Genomic DNA, 16,891 nt, shown 5'->3' with positions numbered 1-16,891 from the left:
CTATCGTAGCTGTTAGGAATCCATCCAGAAGGGAGATGGAGAGTGTCGGGGAGGGACATTTGGAATTTTAGATAGATTAAATGGAAAGGCCTCCTTGGGAAGATAACATTTGAGAAAAATGACAGGGGAGAGGAGGAGTAAACCACACAGGCATGCGAGTGAACAGTGCTGCAGGCAGCAGAGGCAGCCAGTGCGAAGGCCCTGAGGCAGGAGAATGCCCGGCACATTCAAAGATCCGCAAGGAGACCAAAATGACAGGAGTGGAGTGAGTGAGGGGGAAGACAGGAGGGAAAGAGGTCAGGGAGGTGATGGAGAGACAGATCACAGAAGGTCTTGCAGTCCGCAGCGAGGACTTAGGCTCTGACTTGGGGTGAATTGGGAATGCTGAGAGGGTTCTGAGCAGAGAAGGGACATAATCTGTTTTAGGTTATACCAGGATACTTCTGGTCACTGTGAGGATGGGGCAGAAACAGAGAGACCAGTGCAGAGGCTACTGCAGTGATCCCGGTGGGAACTGATGGTGGCTGGGCCAGTGGAGGTGGCGAGAAGTGGCTGGATGCTAGATGCATCGGGAAGCTAGAGCCACAAATGAGATAAAGATGGCACCAGGGTTTTGGCCTGAGCACCTGGGGATGGAGGTGTCATTTACTAGCTGGGGATGCAATGAAGACTTGGTCCTTGTCCTCACAGAGCTTGCAGCTTGTTGGGGGAAATAGACATTAACATGTGCATAAGCAGAGTCCGGTGTGAGCTGCTTCTATTTGTAAGAAAGGGTCTGGAAGGAGTAGAAAGTTCAGAAGAAGAAAAAGAAACTTAGGTGAAGAAAATGTTTAATACTTAATAGTAACATTGTATATTCGTCTCTATACCAATGTGACTGTAAAACATAATTTTAAAATTATTTTAAAATTAAATTAAATTAAATTTTATTTAAATTAAAAATTTTTGGCTAGGCGCAGTGGCTCATGCCTGTAATCCCAGCATTTTGGGAGGCTGAGGCAGATCACTTGAGGTCAGGAGTTTGAGACCAGCCTGGACAACATGGAGAAACCCTATCTCTACTAAAAATACAAAAATTGGCTGGGCGTGGTGGTGGGTGCCTGTAATTCCAGCTACTCGGGAGGTTGAGGCAGGAGAATTGTTTCAACCCAGGAGGCGGAGGTTGCAGTGAGCCGAGATTGCACCACTGTACTCCAGCCTGGGCGACAGAGTGAGACTTTGTCTCAAATAAAATAAAACAAAATAAAATATTTAATTTTTATGGGTGCATAGTAGGTGTATATATTTATGGGGTACATGAGATGTTTTGACACAGGCAAACAATTCAATTATACTCTTTTAGTTATTTAAAAATATACAGTTAAGTTATTATTGACTACAGTCACCCCGTTGTGCTAGCAAATAGTGGGTCTTATTCATTCTTTCTAACTATTTTTTGTACCTATTAAGCATCCCCACTGCTCCCCCAACAATCCCCTACTACCCTTCCCAGCCTCTGGTAACCATCCTTTTACTCTCTATGTCCATGAATTCAATTTATTTGTTTTTTAGATCCCACAAATAAGAACATGCAAAGTTTGTCTTTCTGTGCCTGGCTTATTTCACTTAACATAATGACTTCCAGTTCCATCAGTGTGGTTGCAAATGGCAGCATCTCATTCTTTTTTATGGCTGAATAGTACTTCATTGTGTATATGTACCACATTTTCTTTATCCATTCATCTGTTGATGGTTAGAATGCTTCCAAATCTTGGATAGTGCTGCTATCCACAATTGATAAATACAATTGTGCTATCCATGATTGATAAATACAACAATTTTTAATTAATTATTTAATTAATTCTTATTTAGGAAGGGGCTTATCAAGGCAAAATGGCCCAAGGCCCACCAATGCCTCAGTGTGGCTGTGGATGCTGATCTGCTCATTTTTTTTTTTTTTTGAGACAGAGTCTTGCTCTGTCGCCCAGGCTGGAGTGCAGTGGCATGATCTTGGCTCACCTCTGCCTCCCAGGTTCAAGCGATTCTCCTGCCTCAGCCTTCCGAGTAGCTAGGACTACAGGTGCGTGCCACCATGCCCAGCTAACTTTTGTATTTTTAGTGGAGATGGGATTTCACCATGTTGGCCAGGATGGTCTCCATCTCTTGACCTCGTGATCCGCCCGCCTTGGCCTCCCAAAGTATGATCTGCACATTGAATTTGCCTCCCTCTAGCCTCTGAGGAAACAATGTAACATTAAAAAAAAGTATAAAGCAATTCATTCAAAATCCATCCACTCTAGCACACCACTTTTTTTTTCTTTCTTTTAAATCCTCCCTTCCAGTTCTTGGCGGTCAGTACACACTCTCTTTCAGTGAGTTATCATCTCAGTGCCACAAACTTGCACCTGAGACTCACACTTGCAAACGCAGACACAGGGTGGCCGCGCCCCATAGAAATCCAAGGTGCTGTGAGAGTTACAACAGTGGAAGTGTGTTCCAGGCAGGGAACAGCATGTGCAAAGCCACGGTGGGAGGCTGCACAGGGGTGTAGCAGGAACCGGGACAGAGAGAGAGGGCAGTGGGTGGACAGGCCAGTCAAGGCCTGTTCTGGGTCCACATATGGGAATTTGAACTTTCTCCTTTGGGAAGTCATCGAAGAGTTTCAAACAGGAGCAAGCTGTGTGTGCGCGTGTGTTGGATGTGATCAGAGCTGTGTTTTGAAATGATCCCTCCAGCTACAGTGTGGAGAATGAATTGGAGAGGGGCCAGAGTGGAGGCCTGGGGAGGCCAGTAAGGAGGAGCGTGGATTCCGGGGGGAGGCGGTGGAAAGGGACCCAGTTGCTATCGCGGTGGTGGAAGCAATGGGCCAGGATGGATGGGGTCAGGAGGCGGGAGAGTTGGCAGTTTCGCCATCCACACTCCTGGGATGTTGGGCTTCTAGGAATCAGGGTTGGAGAAAGATGTCAGTGGGCTTGGGTCAGAGACACTGGCTTGCTCCAGGGCTCATGGGACGGGGGCAGGCAAACCTCGGAAGCCCACGTGTCCTCTCACATTCTGAAAACGCTTCTCTTCTTTTCAAAGGTGAAAAATGTCGCAGCTTCATTGACCTGGCCCCAGCGTCGGAGAAAGGTGAGTGTGGCCCCAGCTCAGCTGTGGCAGCTCCGCCCTCTCTGGGGACATCTTTCCTGTCTTGGTGGCTCCCCAAAGCCCTGTGATAGCGTCTTCTTCAGCATCCCTGGGCAAGAGGGCCCTGGAAGCCAGACACCCTGTTGCAAAGCCCTGAGTTTCTTGAGCTCTCAGTAGAGTGGGAGAAGCTGGTGGAGGGGGACTGTCTGCCCTCCCTGTCTGACAGAGTAGCCCTGAGGGTCATCACTCTTCCATTCCGTCCAGTACATGCTGGGACTGTGGGAGGGATGATTGGGGGTGCGGACGTTTGGTTCAGGCAAGACTGGTGTTGGGGTTTGCCTCCAGCTGTAGGATTTAACCTTGTGGGAGGGAAGCCAGGTGCCTGGCCTTTGTCATCTTACAGGTGTGGGGAGGGCCAGTCTGATTGGATGCTACCATCCAGAGAGGGCTCACTGGTGGTCAGAGCTCGACAGCAGAGTCTCTGAGCCCACAGAGATGTTCAGAGCTGTGCAAGGCAGTGACTGGATTATCAGGAGCAGGGCAAAGCTTGAGTCGGGGGATAGCAGTCAGGATTAGGTTTAGTTGCAAGTAATAGTAACCCTAAGGAACTAATTTCAATGGAGAAATTTATCTCCTTTTTATAAGTTTGAAAGTAGGCAATCTAAGGTGGCTCTGCTCCACGAAGTCCTCAGGATCCTGGGCCCTGCCACCCTCTGTGTTGTCCCACTGCCTTTTTCTTCATGGTCTAAGATGGCTGCCAGAGCACCAGCTATTGCATCTGCATTCCAGGCAGCAGGATGCAGGAAGGGCAAACTGTAAGTTTCCCAGAAGTTATCCCACAACACCTGCATATATCTCCTTGACCAGAACTAGTCACATGGTCACACCCAGCTAGAAGGGAGGCTGGGAAATGTGGTCTTTATCCTGGGCAATGTTGTGCCTAGCTGAAAGTCAGGGATTTTGTTATTATGGAAGAACAAGAGAATGGACACAGGAGGAGAGCCTGCCACAGGGATACGGGGGAGTGTGGCTGCCTCCCCATCTGCCTACCCTCTGCCACTCAGGAGATAGGCTGCCAAGAGTGAAACAGGTACGCGTGTATCTTCAGATAGCCTGGAGATTAAGAGAGGGCTCTGGGCTTGGGAGTCAGGGGAGGGGAAACTGAGGCAGAAGGGCACCATGTGTCCTGGAAGCTGGTGACATTCTGTTTTGCAGACACCATCTTTTTGGAGTGCTCCTCCAAAAAGTGGCAGCTGGTGAAGTTGAGGGGCAAGAGACAGGGAACCCACTGGGCCCTCAGTTTGCAGAAAGCAACAAGGACTCCCTACCCCCCAGTAGCCTCTTGGCAGTCAGGACCGCCTCCTCCATTTCTTTGATGTCCCCATGGCTGTGTTCTGTTTAATTGCTACATGTGGCCATCTCCAAAACATTTGGCTGGGTGGCCAAGCCACAGCTTCCAAATTGAGATCACTGGGAAACACGATAATACGACCACTGCATGGCTGATATTTGTTGAACAGTTACTATGTGCCGGATACAGTGCCAAGCAGGTTGCAAGCATCAACTGAGAAACCTCCCCACAACCCCGTGAGGAAGGGGCTGTCATTCTCACTCCCACCTGACAGATGAGGAAACCAAGGCTTAGAGAGATGAGATGAAATCACTTAGGTCTCACACCTCATGAGGGGCAGAGCTGGGTGAAATCCAGGCCTGCGCTTCACACCTCTCCACTGTCTGCAGCCCTCTGGGATGTGCATCCCATAATTCCCAAGGCCTTGGAGCTCCTGGGTCAACTTTGCTCCAAATCTGGCTTCCAGAAAGCAGGGCCTGCGTATGTGCACATGCATGTGTGCGTGTGTCCCGGGTAAGGGTGAGTGTGCATGTGCACGAGCAGCTGCTGTTATGCGTGTGCATGCATGCATGCCTGTGGATGAGCCGGGTGAGCATGTGTGAACGTGGGCATGGAGGTGTGTACACATGCGTGCACATGTAAATGCAGGTGCCTTGTGTGCCCATGTGTGCATAAGCACAGGTACATCCTAGGGTGAGCACATACGGGTTGTGTGCCCATGTGAGTGGTGTGTGCGTGCGTGTCTGTGTACAGTGGCAGGTGGGTGGCCTGTGCCCCTCCAGAAGGCATCAGGCCTTTATTTTGCTTCTTTTACAAGAGCCCCAAAGAGGTTGTATCTTTGTGTTTTACTGGTCTTGTGATTTTACTTTTAGGGCTTGGCAGTCACGCCGAGAACCTTCTGGCTGTGTATATAAAAATGTTTACAAGGAGGCTGAGTGGGCTGGCTTTGCCACTGAGGTGCTGAATGATTTTCATGTACTCGCTGTCTCTCAAACACTGTAGCGCTCGCTTGAGGTTGGCAGGGTTTGGTCCAAGGCAGCCCGTGTGGCCTCTCCCCATACATACAGGCCCAGCCCTTCCAGCAGACACCCACAGTAACGTGGCACCCTCAGACCCATCCATTTTCTCCCCACCACACTCAGCTTCTCCATTTCACAGAGGAACCCGAGGGCAGAGAGACGAGGGACTTGTTCCCAGCCACACTGGGAGCAAGTGTGCAGGGTTGGATGTCCACACTCAGCTGTGTTCTCACCCAAGGAATACTCTTTCCCTATGTTACCGCTCCCGCACCGGCTCCCTCTGGGACCTCCCTCCTCGCATCTTTCTGGTCTGCCACATATGATAATCACGACACTGGCACTAACTGGCTTTCATACGGTAGTTACTGTGTGCCAGGTGCTATGCTGAGAACTTGGCACACGTTGGCTCCTGTAATCCCCATTTTACAGGTGAGGAAACTGAGGTACAGAGCGACCACACGGCTGGAAAATGGGAGAACTGGGATTTGAACCTGAACAGTCTGGCTGTTAAATGTCTAGTTCTCCTGCTGAAAAGCTTAGGGCTTCTGAGCCTGGGGGATATCTGTATTCCCTTTGTCAGCTGAGGTCCGGTGAGTGCTTCCCTTCCTGCCTCCAGCTCCTCCCACCTGGCAAACCGCAGGCATGATTTCAAGATTTCCAGGCCCTTCTCAAATGCCACTTCCCCATTCCCATTTTCTCCAATACCCTCTTGTCCCCTGCTCACCTACCCTCTCCCTCCTGGCAAAATATTTGTCCATCATCAGTTTCTTACCGTAGCATCACACATTTTTCTTCGTTTGCCTGACTATTCTAGTTTTGTGTTTTACATGGGAAATGCATTTTTTGTTTTACGCTAGCCAAAGCCACAACCATTTTTTATCTGGATTCCTGCCACAATCTTGTAAGTGGTTACCTCCTTTCATTCTTGCCCCCTGATTTACTTGGTATCCCGAATGATCTGTATGTTATATTTTGAGATGGGGTCTTGCTTTGTTGCCCAATCTGTAGTGCAGTGGTGTGATCATAGCTCACTGCAGCCTTGAACTCTTGGGCTCCAGCAATCCTCTGCCTCAGCCTCCCAAGTAGCTGGGACTACAGGTGCACACTACCACGCCCCACGCTTGGTGCCCAAATGGTCATTTTTTCTTTCTTTCTTCCTTTCTCCCTTCCTCCCTTTCGCCCTTCTGCTGTTTCTCTCTTTCCCCTTCCCTTCCCTTCCCTTCCCTTCCCTTCCCTTCCCTTCCCTTCCCCCTTCCCTTCCCTTCCCTTCCCTTCCCTTCCCTTCCCTTCCCTTCCCTTCCCTCGTCCTCCCCTCCCCTCCCCTCCCCTCCTCTCCCCTTCCCTCGTTCTCCCTTCCCGTCTTGTCTCGTCTCGTCTCTTCTCTTCTTTTCTTGATACAGTTTCACTCTGTTGCCCAGGCTGGAGTGCAGTGGCATGATCTCGGCTCACTGCAATCTCCGCCTCCCGGGTTCAAGCGATTCTCCTGCCTCAGCCTCCCGAGTAGCTGGGATTACAGGCATGCGCCACCATGCCCAGCTAATTTTTTTTTTTTTTTGTATTATTAGTAGAGACGGGGTTTTGTCACGTTGCCCAGGCTGGTCTCAAACTCCTGGACTCGAGCGACCCTCCCACGTTGGCCTCCCAAAGTGTTGGGAGTACAGGCATGAGCCATTGCACCTGGTCAAGTGAATCCCTATCCTGAAGCTACCTAGGAAACCCCAACCAACAGCCAGTTCATTAGCACACGTAAGACACTCTCATCACTCCAGAGGTTTCAAGCGTTTTAGTAGCTGTTTGCCGGGAAACATGAGACCAAATATATGGTTTTTATTATATCACAGTGTCACGATTATACACACTTGTTATAGAAATTTTTTTTTTTTTTTTTTTGTGAGACGGAGTCTCGCTCTGTCACCCAGGCTGGAGTGCAGTGGCGCAATCTCGGCTCACTGCAAGCTCCGCCTCCCGGGTTCACGCCATTCTCCTGCCTCAGCCTCTCCGAGTAGCTGGGACTACAGGCGCCCGCCACCACGCCCGGCTAATTTTTTTTTGTATTTTTAGTAGAGACGGGGTTTCACCGTGGTCTCGATCTCCTGACCTTGTGATCCGCCCGCCTCGGCCTCCCAAAGTGCTGGGATTACAAGCGTGAGCCACCGCGCCCGGCCTGTTATAGAAATTTTAACAACCCCAGCCAGGTGCAGTAGCTCATGCCTGTAATCCCAGCACTTTGGGAGTACAAGGCAGGCAAATCACCTGAGGTCAGGAATTTGAGACCAGCCTGGCCAACATGGTGAAACCCCATCTCTACTAAATATACAAAAATTAACTGGGCATGGTGGCATGCGCCTGTAATCCCAGCTACTTGGGAGGCTGAGGCAGGAGAATGGCTTGAACCGGGAGGTGGAGGTTACAATGAGCCGAGATCATGCCACTGCACTCCAGCCTGGGCAACAGAGCAAGACTCCATCTCAAAAAAAAGAAAAAGAAGTTTTGAGAACCCCAAGTGCGTAAATTACAGATGAAAGTCTCTTATAAACCCACCCTTGGGTATTTAATATGAATGGTTTGGTTTATCAGTTCTTGAAAAAAATGTATACATACACACACATGTATTTACATACACATATTTGATATATAAAATCGTGGTTTGCTTTTCATGTCAGTACATAGAACTTGTCCTTATCTTGAAACAGGTGTAGGATATTCTATCACGTGATGACTGATATAGTTTCCTTACTTTTTTTTTTTTTTTGAGATGGAGTCTCACTCTTGTCTCTTGTTGCCCAGGCTGGAGTGCAGTGGCATGATCTCAGCTCACTGCAACCTCCACCTCCCAGGTTCAAGCGATTCTCCTACCTCAGCCTTCCGAGTAGCTGGGATTACAGGCACCTACCACCATGCCTGACTAATTTTTGTATTTTTAGTAGAGACAGGGTTTCACCAATTTGGTCAGGCTGGTCTCGAACTTCTGACCTCATGTGGGCCTGCCCACCTCAGCCTCCCAAAGTGGTGGTATTACAGGAGTAAGCCACCGTGCCTGGCCTGTGACTGATATAGTTTGAATGTGTGTCCTCTCTACATCTCATTTTGAAATGTGACCTTCAATGCTGGAGGTGGGGCCCAGTGGGAAGTGTTTGAGTCATGGAGGGGGATCCCTTGTGAATGACTTGGTGCCTTCCCCTTGGTAATGAGTGAATTCTCACTGCATTAGTTCACACTGGAGCTGGTTATTTAAAAGAGCCTGGCACCTCCTCCCTTCTCTTTCTCACTCTCTCTCTTGCCATGTGACATGCCTGCTCCCCCTCCATCTTCCACCATGAGTAAAAGCTTCCTGAAGCCTCACCAGAAGCCAAGCAGATGCTGGCGCCATGCTTGTACAGCCTGCAGAACTGTGGGCCAAATAAACCTTTTCTTTGTAGATTATCCAGCCTCAGGTATTTATAGCAGCACAACATGGACCATCATGTATATTGACGTGTGTTTAAACCAGGCTTTCTAGCTGAACTGCACTTGAGCGTTCTGCATCATATTGTAGCTGAATAACAGTGACTTGTGCACATCTCTCTCTCTCCCTTACAAGCCCAGGGCCCTCAGTGGGTAGCATAATTTCTTATTTACCTCTGGGCCTCCAAGTCCTAGCCCAGCACTGGAGTACCACTGGCAAGACAGTATAATAAACACTATAACAAAGGTCTGCACAATAGATTGTGCCAGGCAGAGAAGAAGAAACTGATCAAAGATGCCTGCGCAACTTAAGATGAAATGTACAAACACAGATCAACAACAATGTCTCCATGTTATGAACTTTTTTATTTTTTATTTTTTGGTGGAGTCTTGCTCTTTCACCTAGGCTGGAGTGCAGTGGCGCGATCTCAGCTCACTGCAACCTCCGCCTCCTGGATTCAAGCGATTCTCGTGACTTAGCCTCCCGAGTAGCTGGGACTGCAGTCACATGCCACCACATCCAGCTATTCTGTATTTTTAGTAGAGACTGGGTTTCGCCATGTTACCAGGCTGATCTTGACCTCCTGACCTCAGGTGATCCAACCGCCTCGGCCTCCCAATGTGCTGGGATTACAGGCGTGAGCCACCACACCAAGTTGATGTTGTGAATTTGATACTGAACATGCAGAGAAAAGTTTCTCCTACTTCCTTGTCTTCCTCCTGAAGGCTTCCTTTGTCTCTCAAAACCTCAGTCATTTATTCACTAGGGCAAGAGTCTCCTACCAAATAATTGTGATCCACAGGATAATCTTAAAACCTGGTGCACTGGTCAGTGAGACCCATAATAGTGTTGTGTAATGAGCTATCACACAATTCAGTGGCATTCACACAACTCAGTGGCTATGACACAACTCAGTGGCATTCACACAGTTTTTTTTTCTCACATGTCTGTGGATTTTCTTGAGTTTAGCTCATGTCAGAAGGCTTGGTTCCAGGATATAGGCTGGGATCAATCTGCCCCACTTGTGTCTGTTCAGGTAGAAGTGATAGTAGGTGCTTGGTGGAGGTTTTTTCATGGTAATGACAGAAATGCAAGATGGGGAGCCAACTGCACAAGCACATTTTAAACCTTTGTTTGGATCATATCCACCAACACCCCATTGACCACAGCCAGTCCCATGGCCAAGTCCAGCGTCAATGGGGCAAGAAGTATACTGCTCACATGGAGAAATGGGCGGGGTGTTTGGAGTGAATATTTGCTGATCAATAATTTAAGCGGTCACACCTGGATCTGACCATAGGTCTCAAGGATGGGTGGCAGCTGGAACAAGCCTGGCTGGATTTCTGGTCATGAGTGTGAGACTCATTAATTTGCTTGTCAAGGTCTCCTCTGGTCATTGTCAGGATCTTTATTTCTCCCAAAGTGACCTAAATATTTGAATATTTATCTATAACCTGGTTAGCATCAGGCTGCTAAATGGTCTATTATTTCTTCCTGTTCTGAGATTGAAGAACTATTTTATGTGCACAGCCTTTGGTCAACTTTCTGGTTAAAAACAGATAACTATTAACTATCATGAAATCTTCCTGATTAACCAACTATCATTAAACTTTCTAGTTTCAAAAGAAAACTGTTCATCCTTTTTGCAAATTATTGGCAAATGTGTGCATATGCTCTCAATGTCTTCAAAGACAACTGGCTAATTATAATAACACTTCCTCCTTCTTCCCTCTCTCCCTCCTGTCCCTTCCTTCCTTCCTTCCTTCCTTCCTTCCTTCCTTCCTTCCTTCCTTCCTTCCTTCCTTCCTTCCTTCCTTCCTTCCTTCCTTCCTTCCTTCCTTCCTTCCTTCCTTCCTCTTCTCTTATGGAGTCTTTTGACCTCCAGCCCCATTTTGACTCAATGATTATCTAGGGCTGTTATTCTGGAAGCCGTTTTTACCATTATTTTGAAATTTCCTCCCCTCTCTCATGTTGGCTCCACTGCTTCCTGGATCCCAGGTAGTCTTCTTTCTGGATTACTTCCTCATTTTGGGGAAAAATATCTTCCAGTAACTTCCTGAGAAAGACAGCATGGTTGAGACCCTTTATGTCTCATGTTGTTTTTATTCATCTGTCACACTTGACTAGATGTTTTGCTGGGTATAAAATTTTAGGTTGGAAATAATTTTTCCACAAAATTTGGGAAGGATTGGCTGCTCCCTTGTCTTCCAGATTCCAGTGTTGTTGAGAAGTTCAATGTTATTCTGATTCTTTTGTGTGATCTGATTTTTTCCCCTCTCTGGAAGCTTTTAATGTCTTATTTTCTGTTCTCACTTTTTTTATCTTCCATTTTCATTTTTATTTGCCTTTTAATTTATTCCTCAGATATTTATTCAATTTTTATATTTCAGTCAGCCAGTCTGCTTTTAACATTTCTACAGTCATACTTTTAATTTTAAGAGCTTTTTCTTGTTATAGGAATGTTCTTTTTTTTAAATAGTCTCCTGCTTTTGTTTTATGGACACAATATCTTCTCATATTTCTCCAATGATATTAATTTTTTTAAGTTTGTTTCTCTACCCTTTAATGTCTCTATTTCTTCCAAGTTCTTTTGCCTATTTTATTTTAATTTTGACCTCTGTCTTTTATATTGTTTTCCTTAAACATCTGACGTTCATGTTTAATAGTGAGGTGTGAGTTTACTATTTTGAAGCTCAAGGTACAGTGGAGATGGGGAGAATATTGGCCAATGGACTTCCCAATCATCTGAGCTATAAACTCCTCATCCAAAAAGTTCATTTGGGCCAGGCATGATGGCTCATGTCTGTGATCCCAGCACTTTGGGAGGCTGAGGCAGGAGGATTGCTTGAGGCCAGGAGTTCCAGACCAGCCTGGGTAACATAGTGAGACCCCTGTTTCTACAAAAAATTTTAAAATAAAATTAACTGGACTTGGTGGTGTGTACCTGCAGTCCTAGCTACTCAGAAGGCTGAAATGGGAGGATTGTTTGAGCCAGGGAGTTCAAGGCTGCAGTGAGCTGGGATCATACCACTGCACTCCAGCCTGGGTGACAGGGCAAAACCCTGTCTCAAAAACAAAATGAAACAAAACAAAAAGTTCATCTGATCAACCCATACCCACTGTCACAAGGCTTTTTCTCTTGCACTGATCAGTTTCCCTCAAAAGGAACTCTCCCATCTCCAGTGTATTAATAAACTCAGCCACCAGCATTCCGGGAATCAAATGGGGGGCCTGGGAGGTATCTCAGTGGCACATATGTAGACTTTCACTTAATTCTTGGTTTTCAGTATGGAGCTCAGCTGGGCCTGGTTCCTCTATTCCAAGGATATTCTGAAGTTTCCTCTGTGGCTTCCTCCATGCAGGTAGTCAACTTCAAGCCTTCTCCTATCTGCTAAGTCATTAACCACCTATTCATGAAATTTCTAGCTTTTAAAATGTTGCTGCCATCTTTTTTTTCTATTGGTATCTCTTGTCACATCCTCTTTGTTCTGAGGATTTGTGACTTTCTTATTCCTTAACTGTAGTGATTGGCGGTATTGAAAGAGAGCAGTGGCCTTTGGTTCAGCCCCATGTTCATTCCCAGCTTTGACTTTGTAAACCCGGGTCTCTCTCCTGAGCTCTAGATTCCACCTCCAACTGCTTCCTGACACTTCGTCCTGAGTGCCCCCAGGGACTGCAAACTCAGCTGGTCCACAGTAGAAAACACTTGACCCTTCTTTGTCCGTTGTCCTGTCTTCACCATTATCTGCTCTGATTCCAAAGCCAGGAACCAGAAGGTCATCCTCAACTTTTTCCAAATTCAATTATTTGACAAGTTCAGTTTCTTTTGTTTCATAAATATCTTTGTTTGTTTGTTTTTTTGAGATGGAGTCTTGCTGTGTCACCTAGGCTGGAGTGTGGTGGTGCAATCTCTGTTCACTGCAGCCTCTGCCTCCTGGTTCCAGCAATTCTCCTGCCTCAGCCTTCCGAGTAGCTGGCATTACAGGCATGCACCACCATGCCTGGCTAATTTTTGTATTTTTAGTAGAGATGGGGTTTCACCATGTTGGCCAGGCTGGTTTTGAACTCCTGACCTCAAGTGATCTGCCCACCTTGGCCTCCCAAAGTGCTGGGATTACAAGCATGAGCCATTGCGCCCGGCCTATCTCCTAAATATCTTTGCATTGGTGCGTCTTCTCTATCTCCACTGCCACAGCCCCTTTCTGCTTCTCATCACATCTCTCCTGCCATGACAATAATCTCTCAGTTGGCCTCCCAGACTCCAGTTTGTGCTGCTTAAAATCCATTCCTCAATGCTCATCAACATACCTAATGGAAAACTATACAGCAACGAGAATGAACAATGTACAGCCAGGCATGGTGGCTCATACCTGTAATCCTAGTGCTTTGGGAGGCCAAGGTGGGAAGATTGCTTGAAGCCAGGAATTTGAGACCAGGCCGGGCAAAACAGTAAGACCCCATCTCTATGAAAAATTTAAAAATCAGCCCAGTGTGGTGGCACGCACCTGTACTCCCAGCTACTTGGGAGGTTGAGGCAGGAAGATCACTTGAGCCCAGGAGGTGCAGGCTGCAGTGGGCTGTAATCATGCTGCAATCCAGGCTGGATGACATAGTGAGACCCTGTTTCTAAAAGAAAAAGAAAAGAAAAAAACAAATACGACTGCTCACAACATGGATGTTAGGTAAAAGAAGCTGCATTCAAAAGAATACATTCCATATGATTGCATTCCTGTAAAACCGGAAAATGCAGAAGCCTTGTCTGTATTGTTAGAAGTCGGGTCAGCGATTGCCCTTGCAGAGAAGGTGTAACTGAAAGGGAACTTACGGAGGGCTTGGCAGCTGACAGCATTCTGTTTCTTGATCTGAGTGCTAATTATGTGTATGTGTTCAGTTTAATGGAAGTTCACCAAGCTGCACGCTTAGAATATATGCAGTTTTCTGTATGCGTGTTATATACTTTGCTAAAAAGGAAAGAAAAATGTTTCCTATGCTGAATTTCAAATTATCTTTCTAAAATGAAAATCCAGTTACATCAGGCCCCTGCTGAAAACCTTTGCATGGCTCTCAAACATACACAGGGCATTTTAACCTGGCATTTATGGCCCAGCACGGTCTAGTTCTCGTCTGCGTTTTCAATCCCTGCCTCCTACAATCCCTTATGTGAATCCTGTGCTCCAGTCCTGATTCTCTGCACACATCCATTTTCCCCAAACTCTCCGTCACCTCTCATGCCTCTGTGCCTTTGCATATGCTGTTCCCTCTGCCTGACTTGCGATTACTACCTCTTGTTTGCTTTGCAAACTTATATTCATCCTTCAAAACCCAGCTTAGAAATGACTTTTTGTGAAAAGCTATCCCTAAACTCCCAGAGGAACCTACTTACAGAGACTGGTCCTCTGAGCACTGATCCCGCTGTGTTGTGGTGACCTCCTCCAGCAGGCTGGACACTCCCTCAACACAAGCACTGCATCTTGTCTTTGTGGCGCCTGTGTCCCCGAGGGGGCTGTACAGAGCAAGAATTTAGTAAAGGTTTGTTGAATGAATGAATGGATGAATGAGTGAATGAATAGGGGCCAGGTTATAGATACTGGGTGGTCGATTTGGGCTTAGAAACCTGGATCTGACTCCTGAAGCTGTGATCTCCTCTGACCCACCTGGGTTGAGCTGTGTTTTAAGTCGTTCCTGCTCCCTGCTCCTGTTTCTTGGTGCCCTGGGATTTCTGGCAGCCACCAGCCAGCAATTTTTGTGAAACAATCTACAAAGCTTGTAGGTTTCATTTGTTTAATATTTCAGGGATGTGTAACAATGTGGTTGGCTCCATGGCCACACTCTTGAGTCTTGCATGAGTCATTTCTCACTTCAGTTCCTATAATAGTCTCTTGTTCGTTCCCTCAACCTCTCTGTTCTCCACCTGAAATCAATTTACAATTCTGCCGCTCACTTAATTTATTTAGCGCATTTTATTGATTTATGTAATAGAACTGAAACGTGCATAGATCAGAGCATGCTGAGCAGAGAGGGGAGCCCCTCTCTACAGCTGCTTCCACAGTTGCCCAGACTGACATCTGAGCTAAAAACAGGTCAACCTGCTGGCTGCAGCCAGAACACGCCAGGTGGCTGGAGCATCTTTGTGCCTGAGAGTTAATCCCAAATGCTCTTTACACCCCTGGCTGTCTGGGAACACTCCATCAACCTTCATGAGCCAACCCAAAGGTCCTGCCTCCACAAAGCCCTCCCTCATCCCCAGACTGCATCAATTACTCTCACTCGATGCTCCCGAGGGACTGGGTACCTCCTGGTGGTCCAGGGCCCAGAAACATGGAAGCTGTGATTCTTTCCATTTCAAAGAGACAGACATTTCAAGACACAGAAAGGCAGGATACTGGTCACACTCCATTACTCCTTCTCACCTACCATTCCCAGATAGTATGGAGATAATACTCCCAGCCCTGCGACCCAGGTTGGGAACTGTCCATCATCTGAATGGCCCTGCTCCATTGTGGAGCTCCAGAATCTTCCTATGATGCCTGGCCATTGTCAATCAACTCACAGCAGAGGCTGGCTCACCTGATGCCAGTTAATTCTCGGAGGCAGGGCAGACTGCAACCTCGCTTTCAGGAGTGGGCTGCAGTGACCTTCGTCCACCTTGCCTTGGGCCAGTCGTCAGTATCCCTTGATGCCAGGGTGTGTGTCAGGAAATAAGGCAGGGAGGAGAACCATCCCTAACCTCGCTCTGTTCTTGAAGAGCTCATCTTCTAGTGGGAAGGCAGATGAGGGGATCCAGAGTCACAATTCATGAGGGGAGACAGAGGGCTGGGGTGTGATGGCAGTCGAGGAAGATTGAGTGGAGGAGCGCCATGTTGGAAGCATCTCGAAGACAGAGTGGAATTCCTTCTCGTGCATGAGGGGTGTCAGAGGAAGTCCCAGCAGAACGAACAGCCTGTGCAAAAGGCAACACTGAGTATCTCAGTGCTGGGAACCTGGCAGGTGCTCAGTGGACATAGCTGAGTGACTGAAGGGTGGAAGGAAGGCAGAGCCCAGAGAGGTCAACTGCCTTGCTCAAGGTCACACAGCAGGTTTAGGTCAGAGTCAGGCTCAGCCTCTAGGCTTCGAGGTTTTCAAGCCTACCCTGCTACCCACCCTTCCTTCCCAGCCATCTCTCGAGACTCATTTGCTCTAGAAACACACCTGGCCCTCCCACCTCCTTAATTCTGAAGTGGTGGTTCTGCCACTTTCTTTTCTGAATTTCTGGATTCCTCTAATTATGTGCTCTTATTAAGGGTGATTAAATCCCTAAGCCTGGTGGAAGATTGCTCCTGGAGATCACAACATCTAATAATTGCTTTAGTTGCTCTAATTCCAATTATTCAAGATTATCTTTCCAGGTAATTAGGTATTTGGGCGGTCTTGCCTGCTCGCTCTTCCACAGAGCATCATATTAACCCCAAACGGTGACCAGCCTTCATGCTTTGTAATTGGAAACAGTTTCTCCATGGCGAATAGACTCTGTTAAGGGTAAACAGCGGTAATATAAATTTCTAAATGGCTCTGTGGTCTTAGCATGCTTTGCTATGAGAAATGATAATGTAACTCGAAGGCTCACAATTTGTACTGATCTATATGAATGGCATAGGGTTGGGCAGTGAACATCCTGCATGAGGGGCCCAGGGATTCACAGATAGGGTTAAAGAAGACAACATCATCATACATGTCTATACTTGCACCTCATTGCTAAACCACACTGCCTGTGTTATGCTGGAAATCTGGAACCCTATTTTGTCATGTTTCCTTTTTGTTTTGTTTTGTTTTGTTTTGTTTTTTGAGACGGAGTCTCACTCTGTCGCCCAGGCTGGAGTGCAGTAGCACGATCTCGGCTCACTGCAAGCTCTGCCTCCTGGGTTCACACCATTCTTCTGCCTCAGCCTCCCGAGTAGCTGGGACTACAGGTGCCCGCCACCGCGCCTGGCTAAT

At 47.3% G+C, this 16,891-nt stretch overlaps 1 protein-coding gene across 2 annotated transcripts in view; it reads left to right on the top strand.

The window, feature by feature from the left end:
* Positions 1-16,891, top strand: part of GSG1L (GSG1 like) — a 270,500-nt gene that overhangs the window by 95,526 nt on the left and 158,083 nt on the right. For both annotated transcript variants that reach the window (XM_058440849.1, XM_032157186.2), the window contains exon 2: positions 3,061-3,108. In XM_058440849.1, coding sequence (XP_058296832.1) covers positions 3,061-3,108 — 48 coding nt within the window. The remainder of the gene's footprint in view (positions 1-3,060; positions 3,109-16,891) is intronic.

This window comes from Hylobates moloch, unplaced genomic scaffold (assembly GCF_009828535.3).
Source record: "Hylobates moloch isolate HMO894 unplaced genomic scaffold, HMol_V3 SCAFFOLD_6, whole genome shotgun sequence".
Lineage (NCBI taxonomy): Eukaryota > Metazoa > Chordata > Mammalia > Primates > Hylobatidae > Hylobates > Hylobates moloch.
This window is presented reverse-complemented; position numbering and strand designations above follow the sequence as displayed.